This window comes from Siphateles boraxobius, unplaced genomic scaffold (genome assembly GCF_051911475.1).
Source record: "Siphateles boraxobius isolate OS27281-9 unplaced genomic scaffold, OSU_SipBor_1 26, whole genome shotgun sequence".
NCBI classification, from domain to species: Eukaryota; Metazoa; Chordata; class Actinopteri; order Cypriniformes; family Leuciscidae; genus Siphateles; species Siphateles boraxobius.
Window position 1 is genome coordinate 9,827,037 of NW_027508876.1, and position 17,090 is coordinate 9,844,126.

General features: G+C 43.1%; 1 protein-coding gene across 1 annotated transcript in view; it reads right to left on the reverse strand.

Annotated features, from left to right (window-relative positions):
- Positions 1-15,050, reverse strand: part of LOC143751717 (ADP-ribosyl cyclase/cyclic ADP-ribose hydrolase 1) — a 177,430-nt gene extending 162,380 nt beyond the window's left edge. Inside the window, exons 1-4 of the mRNA XM_077244369.1 lie at positions 14,938-15,050; positions 14,566-14,692; positions 7,614-7,752; positions 7,385-7,467 (exon numbers count right to left, since the gene is read on the reverse strand). Coding sequence (XP_077100484.1) covers positions 7,385-7,467; positions 7,614-7,752; positions 14,566-14,692; positions 14,938-15,050 — 462 coding nt within the window. The remainder of the gene's footprint in view (positions 1-7,384; positions 7,468-7,613; positions 7,753-14,565; positions 14,693-14,937) is intronic.
- Positions 15,051-17,090: the final 2,040 nt, after the last annotated feature.

Here is a 17,090-nt window from a genome sequence, read left to right on the forward strand (position 1 = left end):
CTCACCACATTCATTATATGTTTATTCGAATGTGGTGGGTGGGAGAGAGATGGGTTATGGCAAGATGCCGCAGATTGTGGAAGCTTTAGCGAGCTATCGTTCTCCTGATGCGGCATCTTCGCTTTAAGCCCCGGCGCTACTCAACAAACCGTGAAGGGACACATCTGCACTGGTTGGCAGGGCTTATATGGTGGCTGGTCAGGCTGGTGCGTGCCTGCACTCTATGACGATTTTGCAGGCGTACCAGGCCGATCTTCTTAAAGATCTAAATGAGGCAAATATTCCTGTTGGCCGCTCCGCTATCTCCTTCTGGCCTGTTTTCCAACGCTGTCACTACAGTCGTTGACAGGTTTCAGGAAGCGAAAAAAAAAAGAAAAAAAAGTCGGCGGCATTCCAACGGTATTCCCCTCGCCACTCTAAATCAAAGCTCCTCCCATCGGCAAGAGCAAAAAGAGAGCGTTGCCTCTTGAGCCCCTACTGCGGGAGCTTGGCAATAGAGGAAGCACTCTCAACCGAAGTCCTCCAGCCAGAAGGGTGACCTGAGGGCCGTCCTTCAGGCGAAGAAGGCTTCGGGAAAGAGGTCCTTAAGGTCCTTCTGACCCCCCCCCCCCCCCCCGCTGTGGAACAATCGAGGTTGTTCTAGCAGCAGGTGCCCTCGGGGAAGAAGATGTCGTCCCGCCGTCCTTGACGCTTCGGGCCTCATCGATTTCCAGCGAACGCACACTGTGGCGTTCGCCCCAAAAGATTGCAACAGGGCACCGACTATGGTCACAAAATCTGTATCGACTTTTTCCTGGCGGTCCTCCGCTTCAGGAAGTCGAGAATAGTGCTCGAAAAACACCCGAGGCCAGTCTCAAGGGGCTGGTTCCCTTAATAGTTTTTGTAGAAGAATGGCAACGCCTTCCGAATATATCTATATGGGTCCTGTATATTATAAAATATTATAAAATATGGGTACAGATTGCAGTTCGGTCACCGACCTCCCTAGTTTGCTGGGGTGGTACCGACTGCAGTGGTTCCACAACAGGCTCGGGTTATGGAACAAGAGGTACAGACTCTACTGGAATTAAGGGGCCATAGAATGTGTTCCCCTACCAGACAGGGAGTCCTGGTTTTACAGCCGGTACTTTATAGTTCCAAAGAAGGATGGCGGACTGAGGCCAATTTTAGATCTAGGACTTTTGAATCGTTCTTTGAGGAGATTCAGGTTCAAAATGCTTACTATTCCCATTATTGTGAACCAAATCAGATCCGAGGACTGGTTTGTCACGATGGATCTAAAAGACGCTTATTTTCATGTCTCCATCCTTCCATGTCACAGGAGGTTCCTGAGGTCGCTTCGGGGGCGAAGCATACCAATATCGGGTTCTTCCGTTCGGCCTAGCACTCTCTCCCCGCACGTTCACAAAGTGTATGGATGCGGATCTGGCTCCACTGAGGCTTCAGGGCATCCGTATACTGAATTACATCGACGACTGGCTCATATTGGCCCAGTCTCGAGAAATGGCAGTTCGGCATCGAGATGTCGTCCTTGGCCACATTCAGAACCGGGGGTTGAGGCTCAACACTAAGAAAAATGTGTTGGACCCAGCTCAGAAGACTACTCTTCTGGGCGTGGTATAGAATTCGGTTACGATGCGGGCACGTATGTCTCCCGCTCGTATCGAATCCATCCTGGCCATGGTGTCCGGGATAAAGCTAGGCCAGGCTATCACTCTAAAGCAATTTCAAATACTGCTGGGCCTCATAACAGCGGCATCCAACATAATTCCTTTGGGCCTGTTTCACATGAGGCCCCTTCAGTGGTGGCTCGAAGCCAAGGGTTTTTTCCGTTCCGTTCCGTATAATTAAGGTTACGTGCAGATGCCTTCGTTCCCTATTAATATGGAAGAAACCTTGGTTCTTGTCCCAAGGACCAGTGTTAGGGGCGTCATGTCGGCGGGAAACTGTTTCGACAGACGCTTCCCTCGCTGGCTGGGGCGCGGTCTCGGACGGCCGCTTTGCCAGGGGTCTGTGGCAGGACCATCATCATTCTTGGCATATAAATTGCCTAGAGATGTTGGCTGTGTTCAGGGATCTGAGGAGCTTCCTCACAGACATCAAAGGTTACCACGTCTCAGTGGTAGCTTATCTAAACCGACAAAGGACACTCAGATCGCGCCCTCTATCCAGATTGCCGCATCAGATCATTTTATGGTCCCAAGGGAAAATATTATCTATAAAAGCAATATATATCCCGGGGGTTCTGAATCAGGGAGCAGACATCCTGTCGAGGCAGGGGCTGAGACCCGGGGAATGGAGACTCCATCCAGAGGTGGTGGAGTTCATATGGCAGAGGTTTGGACCAGTGGAAGTGGATCTGTTTGCATCTCGAGGGACGTCTGTCCCACTGTCCACTTTGGTTCTCCCTCACTCATCCAGCCCCGCTGGGTTTGGATGCCATGGTACAGGCCTGGCTGAGGCTTCGCCTGTACGCTTTTCCCCCGATCGCTCTGCTCCCGGGAGTCCTGGAGAGGGTCCGTCAGGAGGGCATCAGTCTTCTTCTGATAGCCCTGTTTTGGCCAGCCCGAGTATGGTTTTCAGACTTAATTTCACTCCTGATAGCTCCGCCATGGCAGATTCCTCTGAGGAGGGGTCTGTTGTCTCAGGCGGAGGGCACTATATTCCATCCTCATCCAGAGCTGTGGAAATTGTGGGTCTGGCCTCTGAGGGGTCTCAGTACCTAGCTGCTGGTCTATCATCTGGGCTGGTCGAAACCATACTTATCTCTAGGGCTCCGTCTACTAGGAGATTATATGGCCTCAAGTGGAATATTTTTCTATTGGTGTAGAGAACTTGAGTTAGGCCCAGTTAACTGCCCAATGGCTTCAGTTCTGGAGTTTCTTCAAGATCGTTCTCTGCGAATCTCTCCCCTTCCACACGTAGGGTGTACGTGGCTGCCATTGCGGCGTTCCATGCACCACAAAATGTTGGGCCTTTAGGGAGGCACCAACTGGTCATACTATTTCTCCATAATATTGGAGGATGAGACCGACAGTCAGGTCCAGGGCTCCTTCCTGGGACCTGGCGGTGGTTCTCGAAGGGCTATCCCTTGCTCCCTTCGAATACCTCCAGTCGGCTTCGCCTAGGACCTCACGTTCAAGATAGCCTTTCTCTTAGCTATTTCTTTAAAGAGACTAGGAGATCTCCAAGCCCTGGCATTATCGCCAGCTTGCTTGGGGTGTGCCCCCGGCAGAGTTAAGGCCATCCTGCATCCGAGACCCAGCTATGCGCCTTAAGTGCAATTTATCATGGCTAGGTCCATGGTCCTGCAAGTATTTCATCCTCCACCTCATGTGTCGGCAGAAAAGGAGAGGTTCCTTGCTCTGCCAGTCAGAGTTCCGAGTATTACCTTGAGAGGTCCTCTTCTTGGAGGAGGTCGGACCTACTGTAGTGTGTTTTGGATCACCTATTAGGGGCTCCTGGCTATACAAACCATAAGTAGGCCTACAAGGTGCGGAATTTGCCTTCAACTTTGGCCGTTAGGGCTCATTCTACTAGAGGCATGGCGTCCTCTAGGGCCCTCCTTTCGGGAGTTACCATCAACGAGATCAGTGAGGCAGCCAGTTGGGCTACCCCACACACTTTTGTTAGGTTCTATAGTCTGCAACTCCCTAGTACGCCTGGCACACGTGCTCTCGTCCTAGCTGAGTGCCTGAATCAGTTTCACTCCGCGGGAGGCCTGTTTTCGGTGCGTGGCCTAGTGGGCATTCGTTCCCCAAAGTGTCGATTCTCGACGCAGTGTTGAGTTCCCTCGAAAGGGAACGTCTCGGGTTATGACTATAACCCTTGTTCCCTGAGAAGGGAACGAGACACTGCGTCGTCCTGCCACGCCCCTCGAGGCCTTAGAGCATCTTGCTTCACCGCGGAGCTGATGTGTGTGTGTGTTGGCGTCACTTTTATGCATCCGGTTATGACGTCACATGTTACGTCACGACGCAACACCAATCAGGATTGAATCAGTTTCATTCTTACTTCAGAGGCGCACGCTAAGGGAGCGTCCCCAAAGTGTCGATTCTCGACGCAGTGTCTCGTTCCCTTCTCAGGGAACAAGGGTTATAGTCATAACCCGAGACGTTTTTCACAGGTCTGACCAGTGTCATTTTTGAGTGGTTGATTCACAAACTTAAAGACAGTGCAGAGGATGTGCGTAAAACTCTACGAACCTAGAGGATCATCTATAAGTAATCCTAATGCAACTAAAATTAGGGCTCAGCAACAAGGATATTGCTTTCAGATTTAATTTCACAGAATGTGACATATCTAAAATTTTGAGAAGTTAGCTCTCTGCTATGTCTGTGGCTTTAAAGCCTCTCATCAAGTGGCCAAGCAAGCATGCAATTTTAAAGAATATGCCAAAATGTTTTAAACCCAAATATAAACGTTGCAGGTGCATTATTGACTGTACCGAAATTTTGATCAACAGACCTACCAATTTAACCTCCAGAGCCCAGACGTACTCGACCTATAAAAGCCACAACACTGTTAAATATTTGGTTGGCATGCCACCACCAGGAGCCATTACCTTTCTGTCCGCAGGTTGGGGCGGGCGTGTTTCAGATAACAAATTACAGCTGAGTCTGGATTTTATGACCTTCTAGAGCATAATGATGAGATACCAGCAGATCATGGTTTTACCATTAGAGATGAGCTTGCCACACATGGTGCCACCCTTAGGATCCCTCACTTTACCAAAGGAAGGAAGCAGCTCTCTGCTCAAGAAGTGGACATATCAAGGTGTTTGTCTAATGTGAAATACACATTGAAAGAGTAATAGGTAGATGGAAAAATTTCAAAATTCTGACAACTGTTCCACTCACACAGGTTGACCTCTTAGATGATATATTGATTGTGTGTGGAGCATGAACAAACCTTTGTAAATGTATAGTCCCAAGAAGATAGCTTGATTTAGATGCATTCTTTATGTAACTGTTTATTGTAATATACATAACTTATTGCACATTTTAGTGTTTTAATGTAAAATACTAGTACTGTATTAAATAATTGGCTTCTAAGTAAATTTCATTTTAAGTTGTTTTATTTTTACACCGTTCACAATACCAATCCACAAGCTTTCTTCTTACTCTGGCACATGTGTAGTGAAAATGGTTCTTGCACTTTGCACAGTCAATCATCATCCCAAAGGTGCTTGCATCAGTGGATCCATGCTGCGTTTTAATAGCTCAGGTAAAACACTATGTTTAAAGAACAAGACCGCATAGCTCCACGTCAAAGTTGTGATGCTGTGCTTTCATTATTTCTGTGTAAATTCTTCTGGCTGTGTCCTCCATATCTCTTCCCCAAAGTACTTCTGGGACATGGGACAACTCTTGTTTGTTGTAGTGCATTACCTGTTTTACAAGGTTTGTTTTAGCGCTCTCGGTTACTAAAGTGCATACACGATGTAGGGTTGTGCTTGCTATCCTTCCAGTTCTGTGTGTGCCAGGCCTGAGAGTGGGCCTGATTTTTAGTTGTAAGCTCAAGGTTTACACGCTGCTCATTAGTTAACTCCTTCCCCAGTTTTTCAAAGATCTCTTCACTCCTCTCTTGTAGTTCATTCTGGCACAGGCATCTCAGATTGGCATCATACAGAGCTACAAGTGGCTCTGGCAGGTCTCCGTCTCTGTGTCAGATTCCGATGCGGAATCTGTGTCACTGAAGTCCATGCTAGTGAGCACAGCTGCGTTAGGTGCCAGTACTTTCAGGTCTGCTATGTCTTCATCTGTCAGTTCTGAATACACAAAATAAATGTAAGATAACTTATTTTAATACAAATTACAATCAAAGCTGGTTACATCTGTCATTAATAGTTATATGGCACTGATAACATTTTATTAACAAAAATGTTTTTACATTAATTACAAACAAGTGGAGTAAACCAAGTAACATATTAACAGGCTGTTCCAAGGTGTTCATAGATTGGGACACCTGTAGAAATGTGTTTTTGCATCAATCATTTACTTCCATTGCTTCAGAATAATCAAAGAAGGTAAAGACAAAGTTTAGATCAGCAAAACTTAGAAATAAGGTAACACCTTGGGACAACCTGTGCTAATACACCCTCAGAGGCTTCATTAGTACAATATTGCAACTAAAAAGGCAATTAATGTAAAAAAAAAAAACGAATCTAAATTAATTTAAATAAAATAATTTAATTAATACCTGCTTGTTATATGTACATGACCTGATCTTGTCTACATTCAGATTGTGTCCACCTTTTACATTGTTCTCTCTACACTTTACTCTGACTGGCTGCAGTTGGGTGTCTGTCATCTTAGCCTTTCTGAAGCTGATCTCACTCACTCAGTCTGACTGGTTTCACCTCTCTCTTGGATGTGTTAATCTACATATTTGTCCCTGATGTACAACACTTCTCCATCTTTCCCATCCTGACCCACAGCTCAACTTTAAACATAAGTGCAGCTGCATGACTGCAGCATGACCCTAACCTGCACAAAAGTGTTGTATTAACACATTGGTTTAAATTGTGCTTTAGGCTATACATAACAACAGTTGTATGATTTCAGCAAGTAAGCAGTTACATTTTGTTTGATTAAATTGCTGACACTGACTGAATTGGGTAAATAATGAAAATGTAATATAGTAAACTTTATTTTGGTTACATACCCAGCCATAGAGGTGCAGTTCGCAGTAAGAATAGAGTTGTTTGTCTTGTTTGACGATGACCCAGGCCTTGTACAATTCCGTCTTCTTACTCTGTCTTTGGCTAGGCAGAACCTCAGTCTTCAGCACTACGAAGTGTTGAACTTTGTAATCATGAAATTGTATGTCTTGGACATGACCACACAAAACAAAGTTGTACGCATCAAGAGACTTGTACACTTTTAACTTCTCCCGGGTATATACACTTGGAGTCTCGATGAGGTAATTATATATCTCTGGCCACTGGATGCTTGGCCATTTCGTTTCATCGTTTAACCATTCACAAGGTGCTATGGCAAACGGATCTGTAAGACGTATCCCTCTCACTTACGTCAATTTTGTTGAATAACAGTGCTTATCGCTGGGTGACAAGCTGTTGTAAAATGCGGAGAACATTTTGAAAAATCAATATAAACTCAAATATATACAAAAAATGTTTTTAATTTGAACTATTTTGTATATTGTATCCGTATCCGTGTAATTCTCCGCTGTTAAGGCTATCTCTTCCGGTTCTTCTGCAACCTCAATGTGCGTGCATCCCGAATGTTTACAAACCTATAATTGGCCTATAGCATCACCTAGAATATGAGCATATTCAGGGACTCTGTAGCACATCCCTGTGCCCAGAAATGTAGTAAAGACATCATTAAATTAGTCCAAGTTACAATTGAACAAAACTTACATTCTGAGAAGCTTGCTTCCATAGTGAGTACACAGGATGGTTCAAACAGGTTGACCATTCTGGACAGGACTGGTAGTCAAAACCTTAGGGCAGACACAGAGAAAAATGACTTTAGTAGCCTATAAATGATTTACAACTAGGAACAGAAATATATAATGTGTTCAGCACAATCTGTTTTCTGTTGATCTAATATCAGAACAGCAGTAATTGTACCATCTTTTGATTGTACCTTTGTCTCTCTCCTGCTGTCCACACCAGATCAGATCGTTAAACATGAACCCCACCAGTGTGTCTTCCAATGTCCAGAAGGGTCCTGTGATGGCTACATAGCTGTGCATGAGGTCTCTCGTCTTACTCCAGAAGAGCAACTTTAAAATGATTGAAGCTTCTTAAAACCAAAGCAATCAAATCCAAGATACATCATGTCTTTGTAAATATTCTGATATGGGTAATACTTTAATTCAATATACCACTTTAGACATTCTACAACTTATAAGTAACTTTTCAACTACTTCTCAACTACCAGTCATTAGAGTATTAGTAGACTGCCAGTCTAATATCTGCTAAAAGTTTATTTTGATGGTGCCCCCACAAGTATGCTATGGACCATAAGAAGCAAGTTCCTGTATTTGCTCTGCAGGAGCAGCAGCAATAATCAACATCCGCAGCAGCAATAATCTACAACAACAGCAATAATCAACAGCAGCAGCAGCAATTCACCAGGAGCATAGCAGATCTATTTCGTAAAGACCAAATACATTAACATTGTCATATCCATTACCATGCTAAAAATGATTTCCATTACACGAGAGTAGATGTTAAAACTTCATGCTGATTTGTACTCGGCTTTCGCCAAGATAAGCACCAACTAATACATAGCTTTACAGTAACCTATGCTTCTCCATCCATTTACGCTTCTTTACATATGGTTTTGTAAATCTCCTTCTGTCTAGTGTTAACACGCGTCAGCACACACAACGGCTGCAACCACAGTGTGGTCCCCCCATGACAACCGTCTGGATTGAGCTGAGTAGGGGACATCTCTAGGGTCTTCAAGTGGGCACCTTCCGTCCTCAGTGTTTCGTCAACTAGCCCACGACACCTCAAGAAGGCTCGACAGTGATTCTGGCGTCCCAGAGTCACCCCCCTCCGTCCCCCACTGAACTCAGCCCAGCTTACTGACCTCTACATCCCTCCTGCTGCTGAGACCTAAACACAATCTCACAATCTCTCCGCAACCCAACCATACACGCCAACCCTTTGACTAAGGCTGTCGAGCCCCAATGGTGCGTTAATATGCAGTTTAAGTGGCAACGGTTCTGTATGGCATAGCACCTACCGCAAAACACAATATCTGCTCAACCACCCGTCATTCACGCAATATACACAGAAACGTAATGACTGTAAATACTATACAACCTATACAAATAAACCAACAGACTCTTCAAGTTTTCAAGAATTCTACGAAACCGTAGCATGGCGGCCTGTTCACAGCCAGCTAGAATCTTTCCGTCTTAACCACAGCCAGTTGCTGCTCCTTTCTGCTGCTTCAGATAAGTTCTTTACTGTGCGACACAACTCTTGGCCACTGAATCCGACGTCTCTGAGGAACCGGGTTGTAGAGTGTGCCACAAAACCTCGACAACCCACTTCCACTGGATAAACCTAGACTCTCCATCGTCGCTGTTCTGCTTCAGTGGCCAGATGAGCATACCGCAGTTTCTTCCTCTCATATGCCTCATCTACCGCATCCTCCCATGGCACTGTTAACTCTATCAGTTGAACAATGCGTGCTGATCCAGACCACAAAACAATATCTGGTTGTAGGTTAGTGATGGCAATCTCAGGTGGAAAAATAAGCCGTTGATCAAGATCAGCCAGCATCTTCCAGTCCCTAGCAGCTTCCAGTTGTCCTGGGCGAGAATTGGTGTTAGCACCTTTTCTTGGTGGTTGCTCGCCTGGGCGGAGAAATATTGTCTTCTGCGTGTAATGTTTTGCTAGAACAGGCGGCAAATTATTAGTCATACTATGCTTGCCTTCCAATGCTAAAGCCAAACATCGGAAAATACTTGGTCATGGCGCCAAGTAAACCGACCTTGGCTAAGAGCCACCTTACATCCTGTCAAAATGTGCCTTAATGTGGAAGGGGATTAACACAAAGGACAAGAGGGATCCTCTCCTACCCAGAGGTTTAGGTTCTGCGGTGATGGGAGAACATCATATGTTGACCTAATAAGGAAACTGATCCTACTCTCTTCCATTGACCAAAGGTCTTGCCAGCCCATTTTGCGTTGTTCCACACTCTCCCATCTCATCCACTCTCCCTGCTTGGCCTGGGAAATTGCCTTTATACATCTCATCCTCTCCTTCTGCTTTCGCACCTCGTTGACTACCAGCTTCCTCCTTTGAGCTGGGCCTGCCTTGTGCCATTTAGGCTAAACTGAGCCCAAAACCCCCTCTTCCATGCTGTACCTGTCCCACGATATCCCCAATTTGAAGGTCAGCCTTTGTCTCTACTACAGATTTCTTTGCTGACCACTTTCTACCAGTTTTTGCTGTACCTGTCCCACGATATACCCAATTTGAAGGTCAGCCTTTGTCTCTACTACAGATTTCTTTGCTGACCACTTTCTACCAGTTTTTACCACAGGGGCTGCCTCCCTTACACATTTGTCGCATGACTCTGCTAAAGTCATTTCCAGTCTGAACTTGGCACACTTAAACTCCTCGGTTAAAGCAGAGACTGGCAGCTGCAATACTCCTTTACTATAAAGTCCCACTCTGCTGAGGCAGCGTGGAACTCCCTACCATTTCCTGATGTATGAACTTATTAACGCTTCCAGCTTATCCACTGTTGTCAAAGAAACCTCATTCACAATCAGTGGCCACAGCAACCTTGGCAGTAGACCAAACTGAATGCACCAGAGTTTTAGTTTGCCTGGTAGAGCACAGCTGTTTATGCTCATCAACCCTTCCACTGCTTGTCGTCTAACTTCTCCCACTCGAACTGTGTCCTTTAGATCCCCATCGTACCATCTCCCAAGACTTTTCACTGGCTTCTCAGAAACTGTTGGTATTGCCTCACCATTAATGAAGAATGTTTTATCTACTACCTTTCCTTTAACTATCGAGATGCTCCCTGATTTAGAGGGCTTAAATTGCATTCGTGCCCATTCGATATTATCTGTTAACTTCCACAATAACCGATTAGTGCAGGCTACTGTTGTAGTCATGGTTGTCATGTCATCCATGTATGCTCTGATTGGTGGTAGTCGCATCCCAGAAGCCAAGCGCTCTCCTCCTACTACCCATCTTGATGCCCTAATGATTACTTCCATTGCCATGGTAAAAGCCAGTGGAGAAATGGTGCGATTTTCCTGCCATTATTCCAACCTCTAAGCATTGCCATGGGTTGCTGAATTTTGGAGTTGAGAAACTAAATTGTAAATCTCCAAAATAGGCTTTCACTAAATTTGTTATTGACATTGGTACTCTAAAAAAATCAAATGCTGCCCAAAGAAGCTCATGTGGCACTGAACCATATGCATTAGCCAAATCCAGGAATGTCACATGGAGCTCCTTGCTCTCTTTTTTAGCTGATTGAATTCGTTGCCAGATAACATTGATGTGTTCTAAGCATCAGGAGAACCCTGGAATGCCCGCTTTTTTAACTGAAGTGTCAATGAAGCCATTCTTTAATAGGTAGGTTGACAATCTCTGCGCAATAATGCTGAAGAAAATCTTACCTTCGACGTTTAATAGTGAAATAGGACGAAACCGACTGATGCTAGTAGCATCTTTTTCTTTAGGTATAAAGACTCCACCTGCTCGGGGCCATGATCTAGGTACAACCTGCTTTTCCCATGCCACTTTTATCAATTTCCACAGAATATGTAGATCTCCTGAAGCACTCTTGTACACTCTGTATGGAACTCCATTAGGCCCTGGAGATGATGAAGCCCTTGCCTTTCTCACAACCTGCTCTATCTCTTTCCACTTAGGTGCACAGACCTCCATTTGGTATTCTGGTGGATTGATAGGTGGGATATCTGACGGAATTGACATAGGCTCATGCCTTTTTGCATCTGTATGCGTTTCCTCCAAATATCTCTCTAGCTCAACGCTAGATGCTTTTAAAGTGCCATTCTTCTCACTGGTGAATAACTTCTTCACGAATTTGAATGGGTCTTTTTAGAAATTAGCCCTCGCATGCTCCTTTTTTTGTAGCGTTTCTGTAGGCACTCATCTGCTTAATGTTGCAAGCTTATCTTTTATGGCCCTTTGTAAGAGATTGAGTCCCTCCTTCTGACTTTTTTCTGCTTTTTTCCATTGCTTCCTCAGCTGTCTCCTTTCTCTAACTAACCCTTCAATTTTCTGCTGCAGTCTAGATACAGCAGGAGTAGTTTGTACTTTTTCCTTCCTTTTTTCCACACCAAACCTCTCACTTCCATATGCGTAAATGATGTCCCCAAATTTATCCAGCTTCTTTTCAACTGTACCAGTTAATCTTTCCAATGCAAAGCATAGATCTGTGTTTACCGTGTCCCATGCAGTTTTCTCACAAGCTCTTGGCCATCTAACTCCAGGCCTATGCCCGTTGAGGTTCTTTTCTCTCTTATGCTGGTTAGTCTGCTAGCCTTGCTCCAGCCACAGACACAAGCTTGGAGTTCAATGATTTTGCTAACTGCAGAACCTGAACTAGTCTTTTGTGAAGTACTCTCCATACTCATATCCGTTTCCATTCCAACGTTGTTAACCATGTTGTCCAACATTGAGTCATTGGGATCTTCTATATATTTTAAAGCTTTAATTTATATGTATATATTTAAATAAAAATTACATTTGAAATTAAATTAATATCCTTAATGCATTACACACAAGCTATTTATAATATCTTGTGTGTAATGCATTAAGGATATTAAATTAATAATATAATTCAGAGATAGGTAGGTTACCAGGTCGTAGGTACAATCGTTTCATTAAATCTTTTGTACTTCAATCAGACAGTTATTTAAATCACTTTTTATTATGTTAGTATAATGCTGATGATTTTTGTATGATGCTTGTATTTTAAAATTGTGTTGTGGTTTAACCGTTTAGGTATTTTGTTTAGTATGTGTTAGACCGTTGAATGTAAAGTTATTGAGTATTACATATTGCATTGTAGGAGGGATTAAATGATTGGTCAGTGTATGTGCATGTGGGCACCTTGAGTTCAAGACAAATTTCCCCTTGGGGACAATACAGTGTACTAAACTAAACTGAACTGTAAAAAAAAAAAAAAAAAAAAAAAAAAATATATATATATATATATATATATATATATATATATATATATACACTCATCTAAAGGATTATTAGGAACACCTGTTCAATTTCTCATTAATGCAATTATGTAATCAACCAATCACATGGCAGTTGCTTCAATGCATTTAGGGGTGTGGTCCTGGTCAAGACAATCTCCTGAACTCCAAACTGAATGTCAGAATGGGAAAGAAAGGTAATTTTGACTGTGGCATGGTTGTTGGGTCTGAGTATTCCACAATCTTCTCAGTTACTGGGATTTTCATGCACAAACATTTCTATGGTTTACAAAAAATGGTGTGAAAAGGGAAAAACATCCAGTATGCGGCAGTCCTGTGGTTGAAAATGCCTTGTTGATGCTAGAGGTCAGAGGAGAATGGGCCGACTGATTCAACCTGATAGAAGAGCAACTTTGACTGAAATAACCACTCGTTACAACCGAGGTATGCAGCAATACATTTGTGAAGCCACAACAGGCACAACCTTGAGGCGGATGGGCTACAACAGCAGAAGATCCCACCGGGTACCACTCATCTCCACTAAAAATAGGAAAAAGAGGCTACAATTTGCTAGAGCTCACCAAAATTGGACAGTTGAAGACTGGATAAATGTTGCCTGGTCTGATGAGTCTTGATTTCTGTTGAGACATTCAGATGGTAGAGTCAGAATTTGGCGTAAACAGAATGAGAACATGGATCCATCATGCCTTGTTACCACTGTGCAGGCTGGTGGTGATGGTGTAATGGTGTGGGGGATGTTTTCTTGGCACACTTTAGGCCCCTTAGTGCCAATTGGGCATCGTTTAAATGCTACGGCCTGTCTGAGCATTGTTTCTGACCATGTCCATCCCTTTTTGGCGCACCAGGTATCCATCCTCTGATGGCTACTTCCAGCAGGATAAGGATTGGTTTCTTGAACATGACAATGAGTTCACTGTACTAAAATGGCCCCCACAGTCACCAGATCTCAACCCAATAGAGCATCTTTGGGATTTGGTGGAATGGGAGCTTTGTGCCCTGGATGTGCATCCCACAAATCTTCATCAACTGCAAGATGCTATCCTATCAATATGGGCCAACATTTCTAAAGAATGCTTTCAGCACCTTGTTGAATCAATGCCACGTAGAATTAAGGCAGTTCTGAAGGTGAAAGGGGGTCAAACACAGTATTAGTATGGTGTTCCTAATAATCCTGTAGGTGAGTGTGTATACAGTATGTGTGTGTGTATATATATATATATATATATATATATATATATATATATAGTACCATACGGTATATATTTTAAAGCTTTAATTTATATGTATATATTTAAATTAAAATTACATTTGAAATTAATTTAATATATCCTTAATGCATTACACACAAGCTATTTATAATTTCTTGTGTGTAATGCATTAAGGATATTAAATTAATAATATAATTCAGAGATAACTGGGGAAGTGACTTTATTGCATCAGGTATATGTACACAGCTGATTGGTCCAGTTTAGGTTTGTGATATTTGACCCAGAATAACATCTGTTCTGGAGCAGCTTAGACATGCAAGTTACTATCGCAACGAACACCGCTTAAAACCAATCCAACTTATTGAGCACCAAAAAACTAAGGTTGCTCAAACTAAACTCACCTAGCCACTGAAACCATCTTTGTGCAACAAATACCATACTGTGTCTATTTCCTTACAGGGTTGTTTTTGTTTTGCTTTATTCTTTTACTTAAAATACAAAGCCCATTCACACTATTTGCTTGAGACAACTTCTGAGCTCAAATTTATTCTTAGTTTTAAAGGGTCAATCTAACGATTGAATACATCTTTAAAATAACTTTCTATACTATTGTTTAGTTTCTTATCTGAAAACACTTGAAAGAAATCACCTTGCCACATGGTAAAATCTGAGTTATGGCCTGGAACATTTTTTGGTAATCTTTAACTTTCACATCGCAGGTTGATCTCCTAACCACAGCTTTTTCAAACTCCTGCCATATCTCCTCACAATTATACCTGTAAGAGAGAAAATTACAACATTTATCCAGTTTAAAATTACATTTTTCAAGGACTTAATGCAATATTAGCTAATGAACGTGAAAGTGATGAGCCAGATGCCAGAGCTGGACTGTCTCTGCAAATACTGCAAATATCAATTAAATCATATGAGACAGACTTCATAAAACAATATAATATTACATGTTCCTATTTAGATATTTTAAATAAGCAATATTAGTTTGCAAAATGCTTATACATCTTACCTGGGATGGGGATTAACCAGGGTTACATATTCATAACACCGTCCAATGACAATCTGTTTAAGATTCGGGGTGGTCCCAAACTTTGCTGTTACGTCCGTGACAAAAAACAGCATGGCAAATTCTAAAGATATTATAACATGGGAAGCAAGGGATAAGCAAGAAGGAAAACAAGAGCACATTAATCTGGTTTTAATTTATTTGTACTGGCTTCCAGTTTGCTACACAATTTATTTTAAAGTGTAGCTCTAAAACATTTGCATAAAGACCAGTAGGTCTTTAAATCCTATAATAGATTAGCTTTTGCATCCCTTTACAAAAAAATAGGTATACTTCAAGTTCATTTTATTAAGAATACTTAATTAAAGTTCAAGTATATTTAAAGTATTCTTTGTGTAGTAAGTATACTAATATCAATGTTCTAGAAGTATACTTGTAAGTGTACTGTTTCAATACTAATTGGGCTAAATTGGCCCACTTATACCCCTTTTCCACCAAGGTAGTTTGAGTGCCGGTTCAGAGTCAGAGCCTAGTTTCAAATCAGTTATTTGTCTTTCGACATCCAAAGCACCAGCTCTGAACCAGGAAAAGTAGTTCCTAAATAGCACCAAAACATTGCTGGTCTAGAAGAAAGAAACGCTTCCGTCAGGGGCTGGGGTTACCGTGACCAAGAAGACGAACAGAAACTTGTGACCGCCATTTTTAAATAGCAGCTAATCAAGCTAATAGCAGCTCGATTGTAATCTCCATCTATGCAAGTTACGGCGAGCTGCACAAACCCTTTGGATTTGCCATGTTTGCATGTCGATGTAGGTTTGCAAAGCCATGAGCATCCATAGTAATGCAGCGACCACCATTGTTGATGAAGGCTTGTTCGAGATGCATCGGAGCGGTGCGGACTGATCCGAGTGCTGCGGAAGTGTTTGGAGAGCATACGACTCCTTGTGCTTTTGGATCGCTCTCGCAGTACTTTGATGTCATGCGACCAATCAATCTTCAAGAAGCCAATGGATCTCGAACAAGCCTGGTGTTCTTGGTGCTGCTGCGCTAGCGTTGCTGGGCAACATGAGGTGTATACAGTGACGTAAGATCTGGCTCTGTGGTGGCGTTCTGGCCTGTGGAAAGGCAAACCGGTTCTTAGAAGGATCGTCAGTCGAACCAACTCCGAACTGGCAAAAGCTCTGGCTCTGTACTAGCACCAGGTTCATGCTGGTGGAAAAGGGGTATTATTAGTGTATAAAAGTATACTTTGAAGTATTCTTTAAGTGTAACAGTAGTAAACTTTCAGTACAAAACTACTTTACAACTAAGTTTTTAATTTGTACTGCAACTATACTACAAGTAAACTTACAGGTATACTGATAGTTTACTAGTTAAATAATTGTGGTAAATTTTTTAGTTCATGAAGTACACTTTGAAGTATGCTCTCAGTAAACTTCTAGTTTTTAGTAGTTTTATATAGCAAGTATAAGTTCCCTTTAAGTCAAAAACGTCAGACGTAGTCGACGTCGACTGAATGGGGATCAGCTAGGGAGCCAATCCTCTTCGAGCACTATTGAACGAGCCAATGAAATTGGCGTGCGTGATTCGCATCACACACTCTGCCCCCGCGGCGCGGGTATAAATACGGAAGTGGATGCACGCACTAGTTGCTTTTCGCTTCGGAGCCGATCGTGGATTGATGTCTCTGAAGAGTGCTGTTGTTTTCAATGAGCGAGTGTGTCGGTGTTCTTGCGGGAAAACCTCACAGTGTTGGAGTTTCTACAGCGCGAGTGCAGCGGTGATCGCGAGCTTCTTCGCTCTCAACTGCTGTTTTAACAGCATCAAATTTCTCTGTTTGTTTGTGTGTTGACGGCTGGTTAGAGGGCGAGAAGTGAGTGCCTCACTGTTTCAGTCAGCTGATTCAGTGTTGCCGCGGTCATTCCCTGTGTGCTCCTGCACTGGTGACGGTCCCATTTCCTAAAAGAGCAACACAGGTGCGAGCGTGTCTTTCTTAAGATGCCATTCCTTCCGTGCGTTTCTGGGTGCGGTAAAGCTCTGTCCTCCTCTGACAGTCACGAAAGCTGTATCATGTGTTTGGGCTTACAGCACGCTGAGACAACTTTCGTGCATGAGTCATGTTCCCATTGCGGGAATATGACCATCTCGGTGCTGAG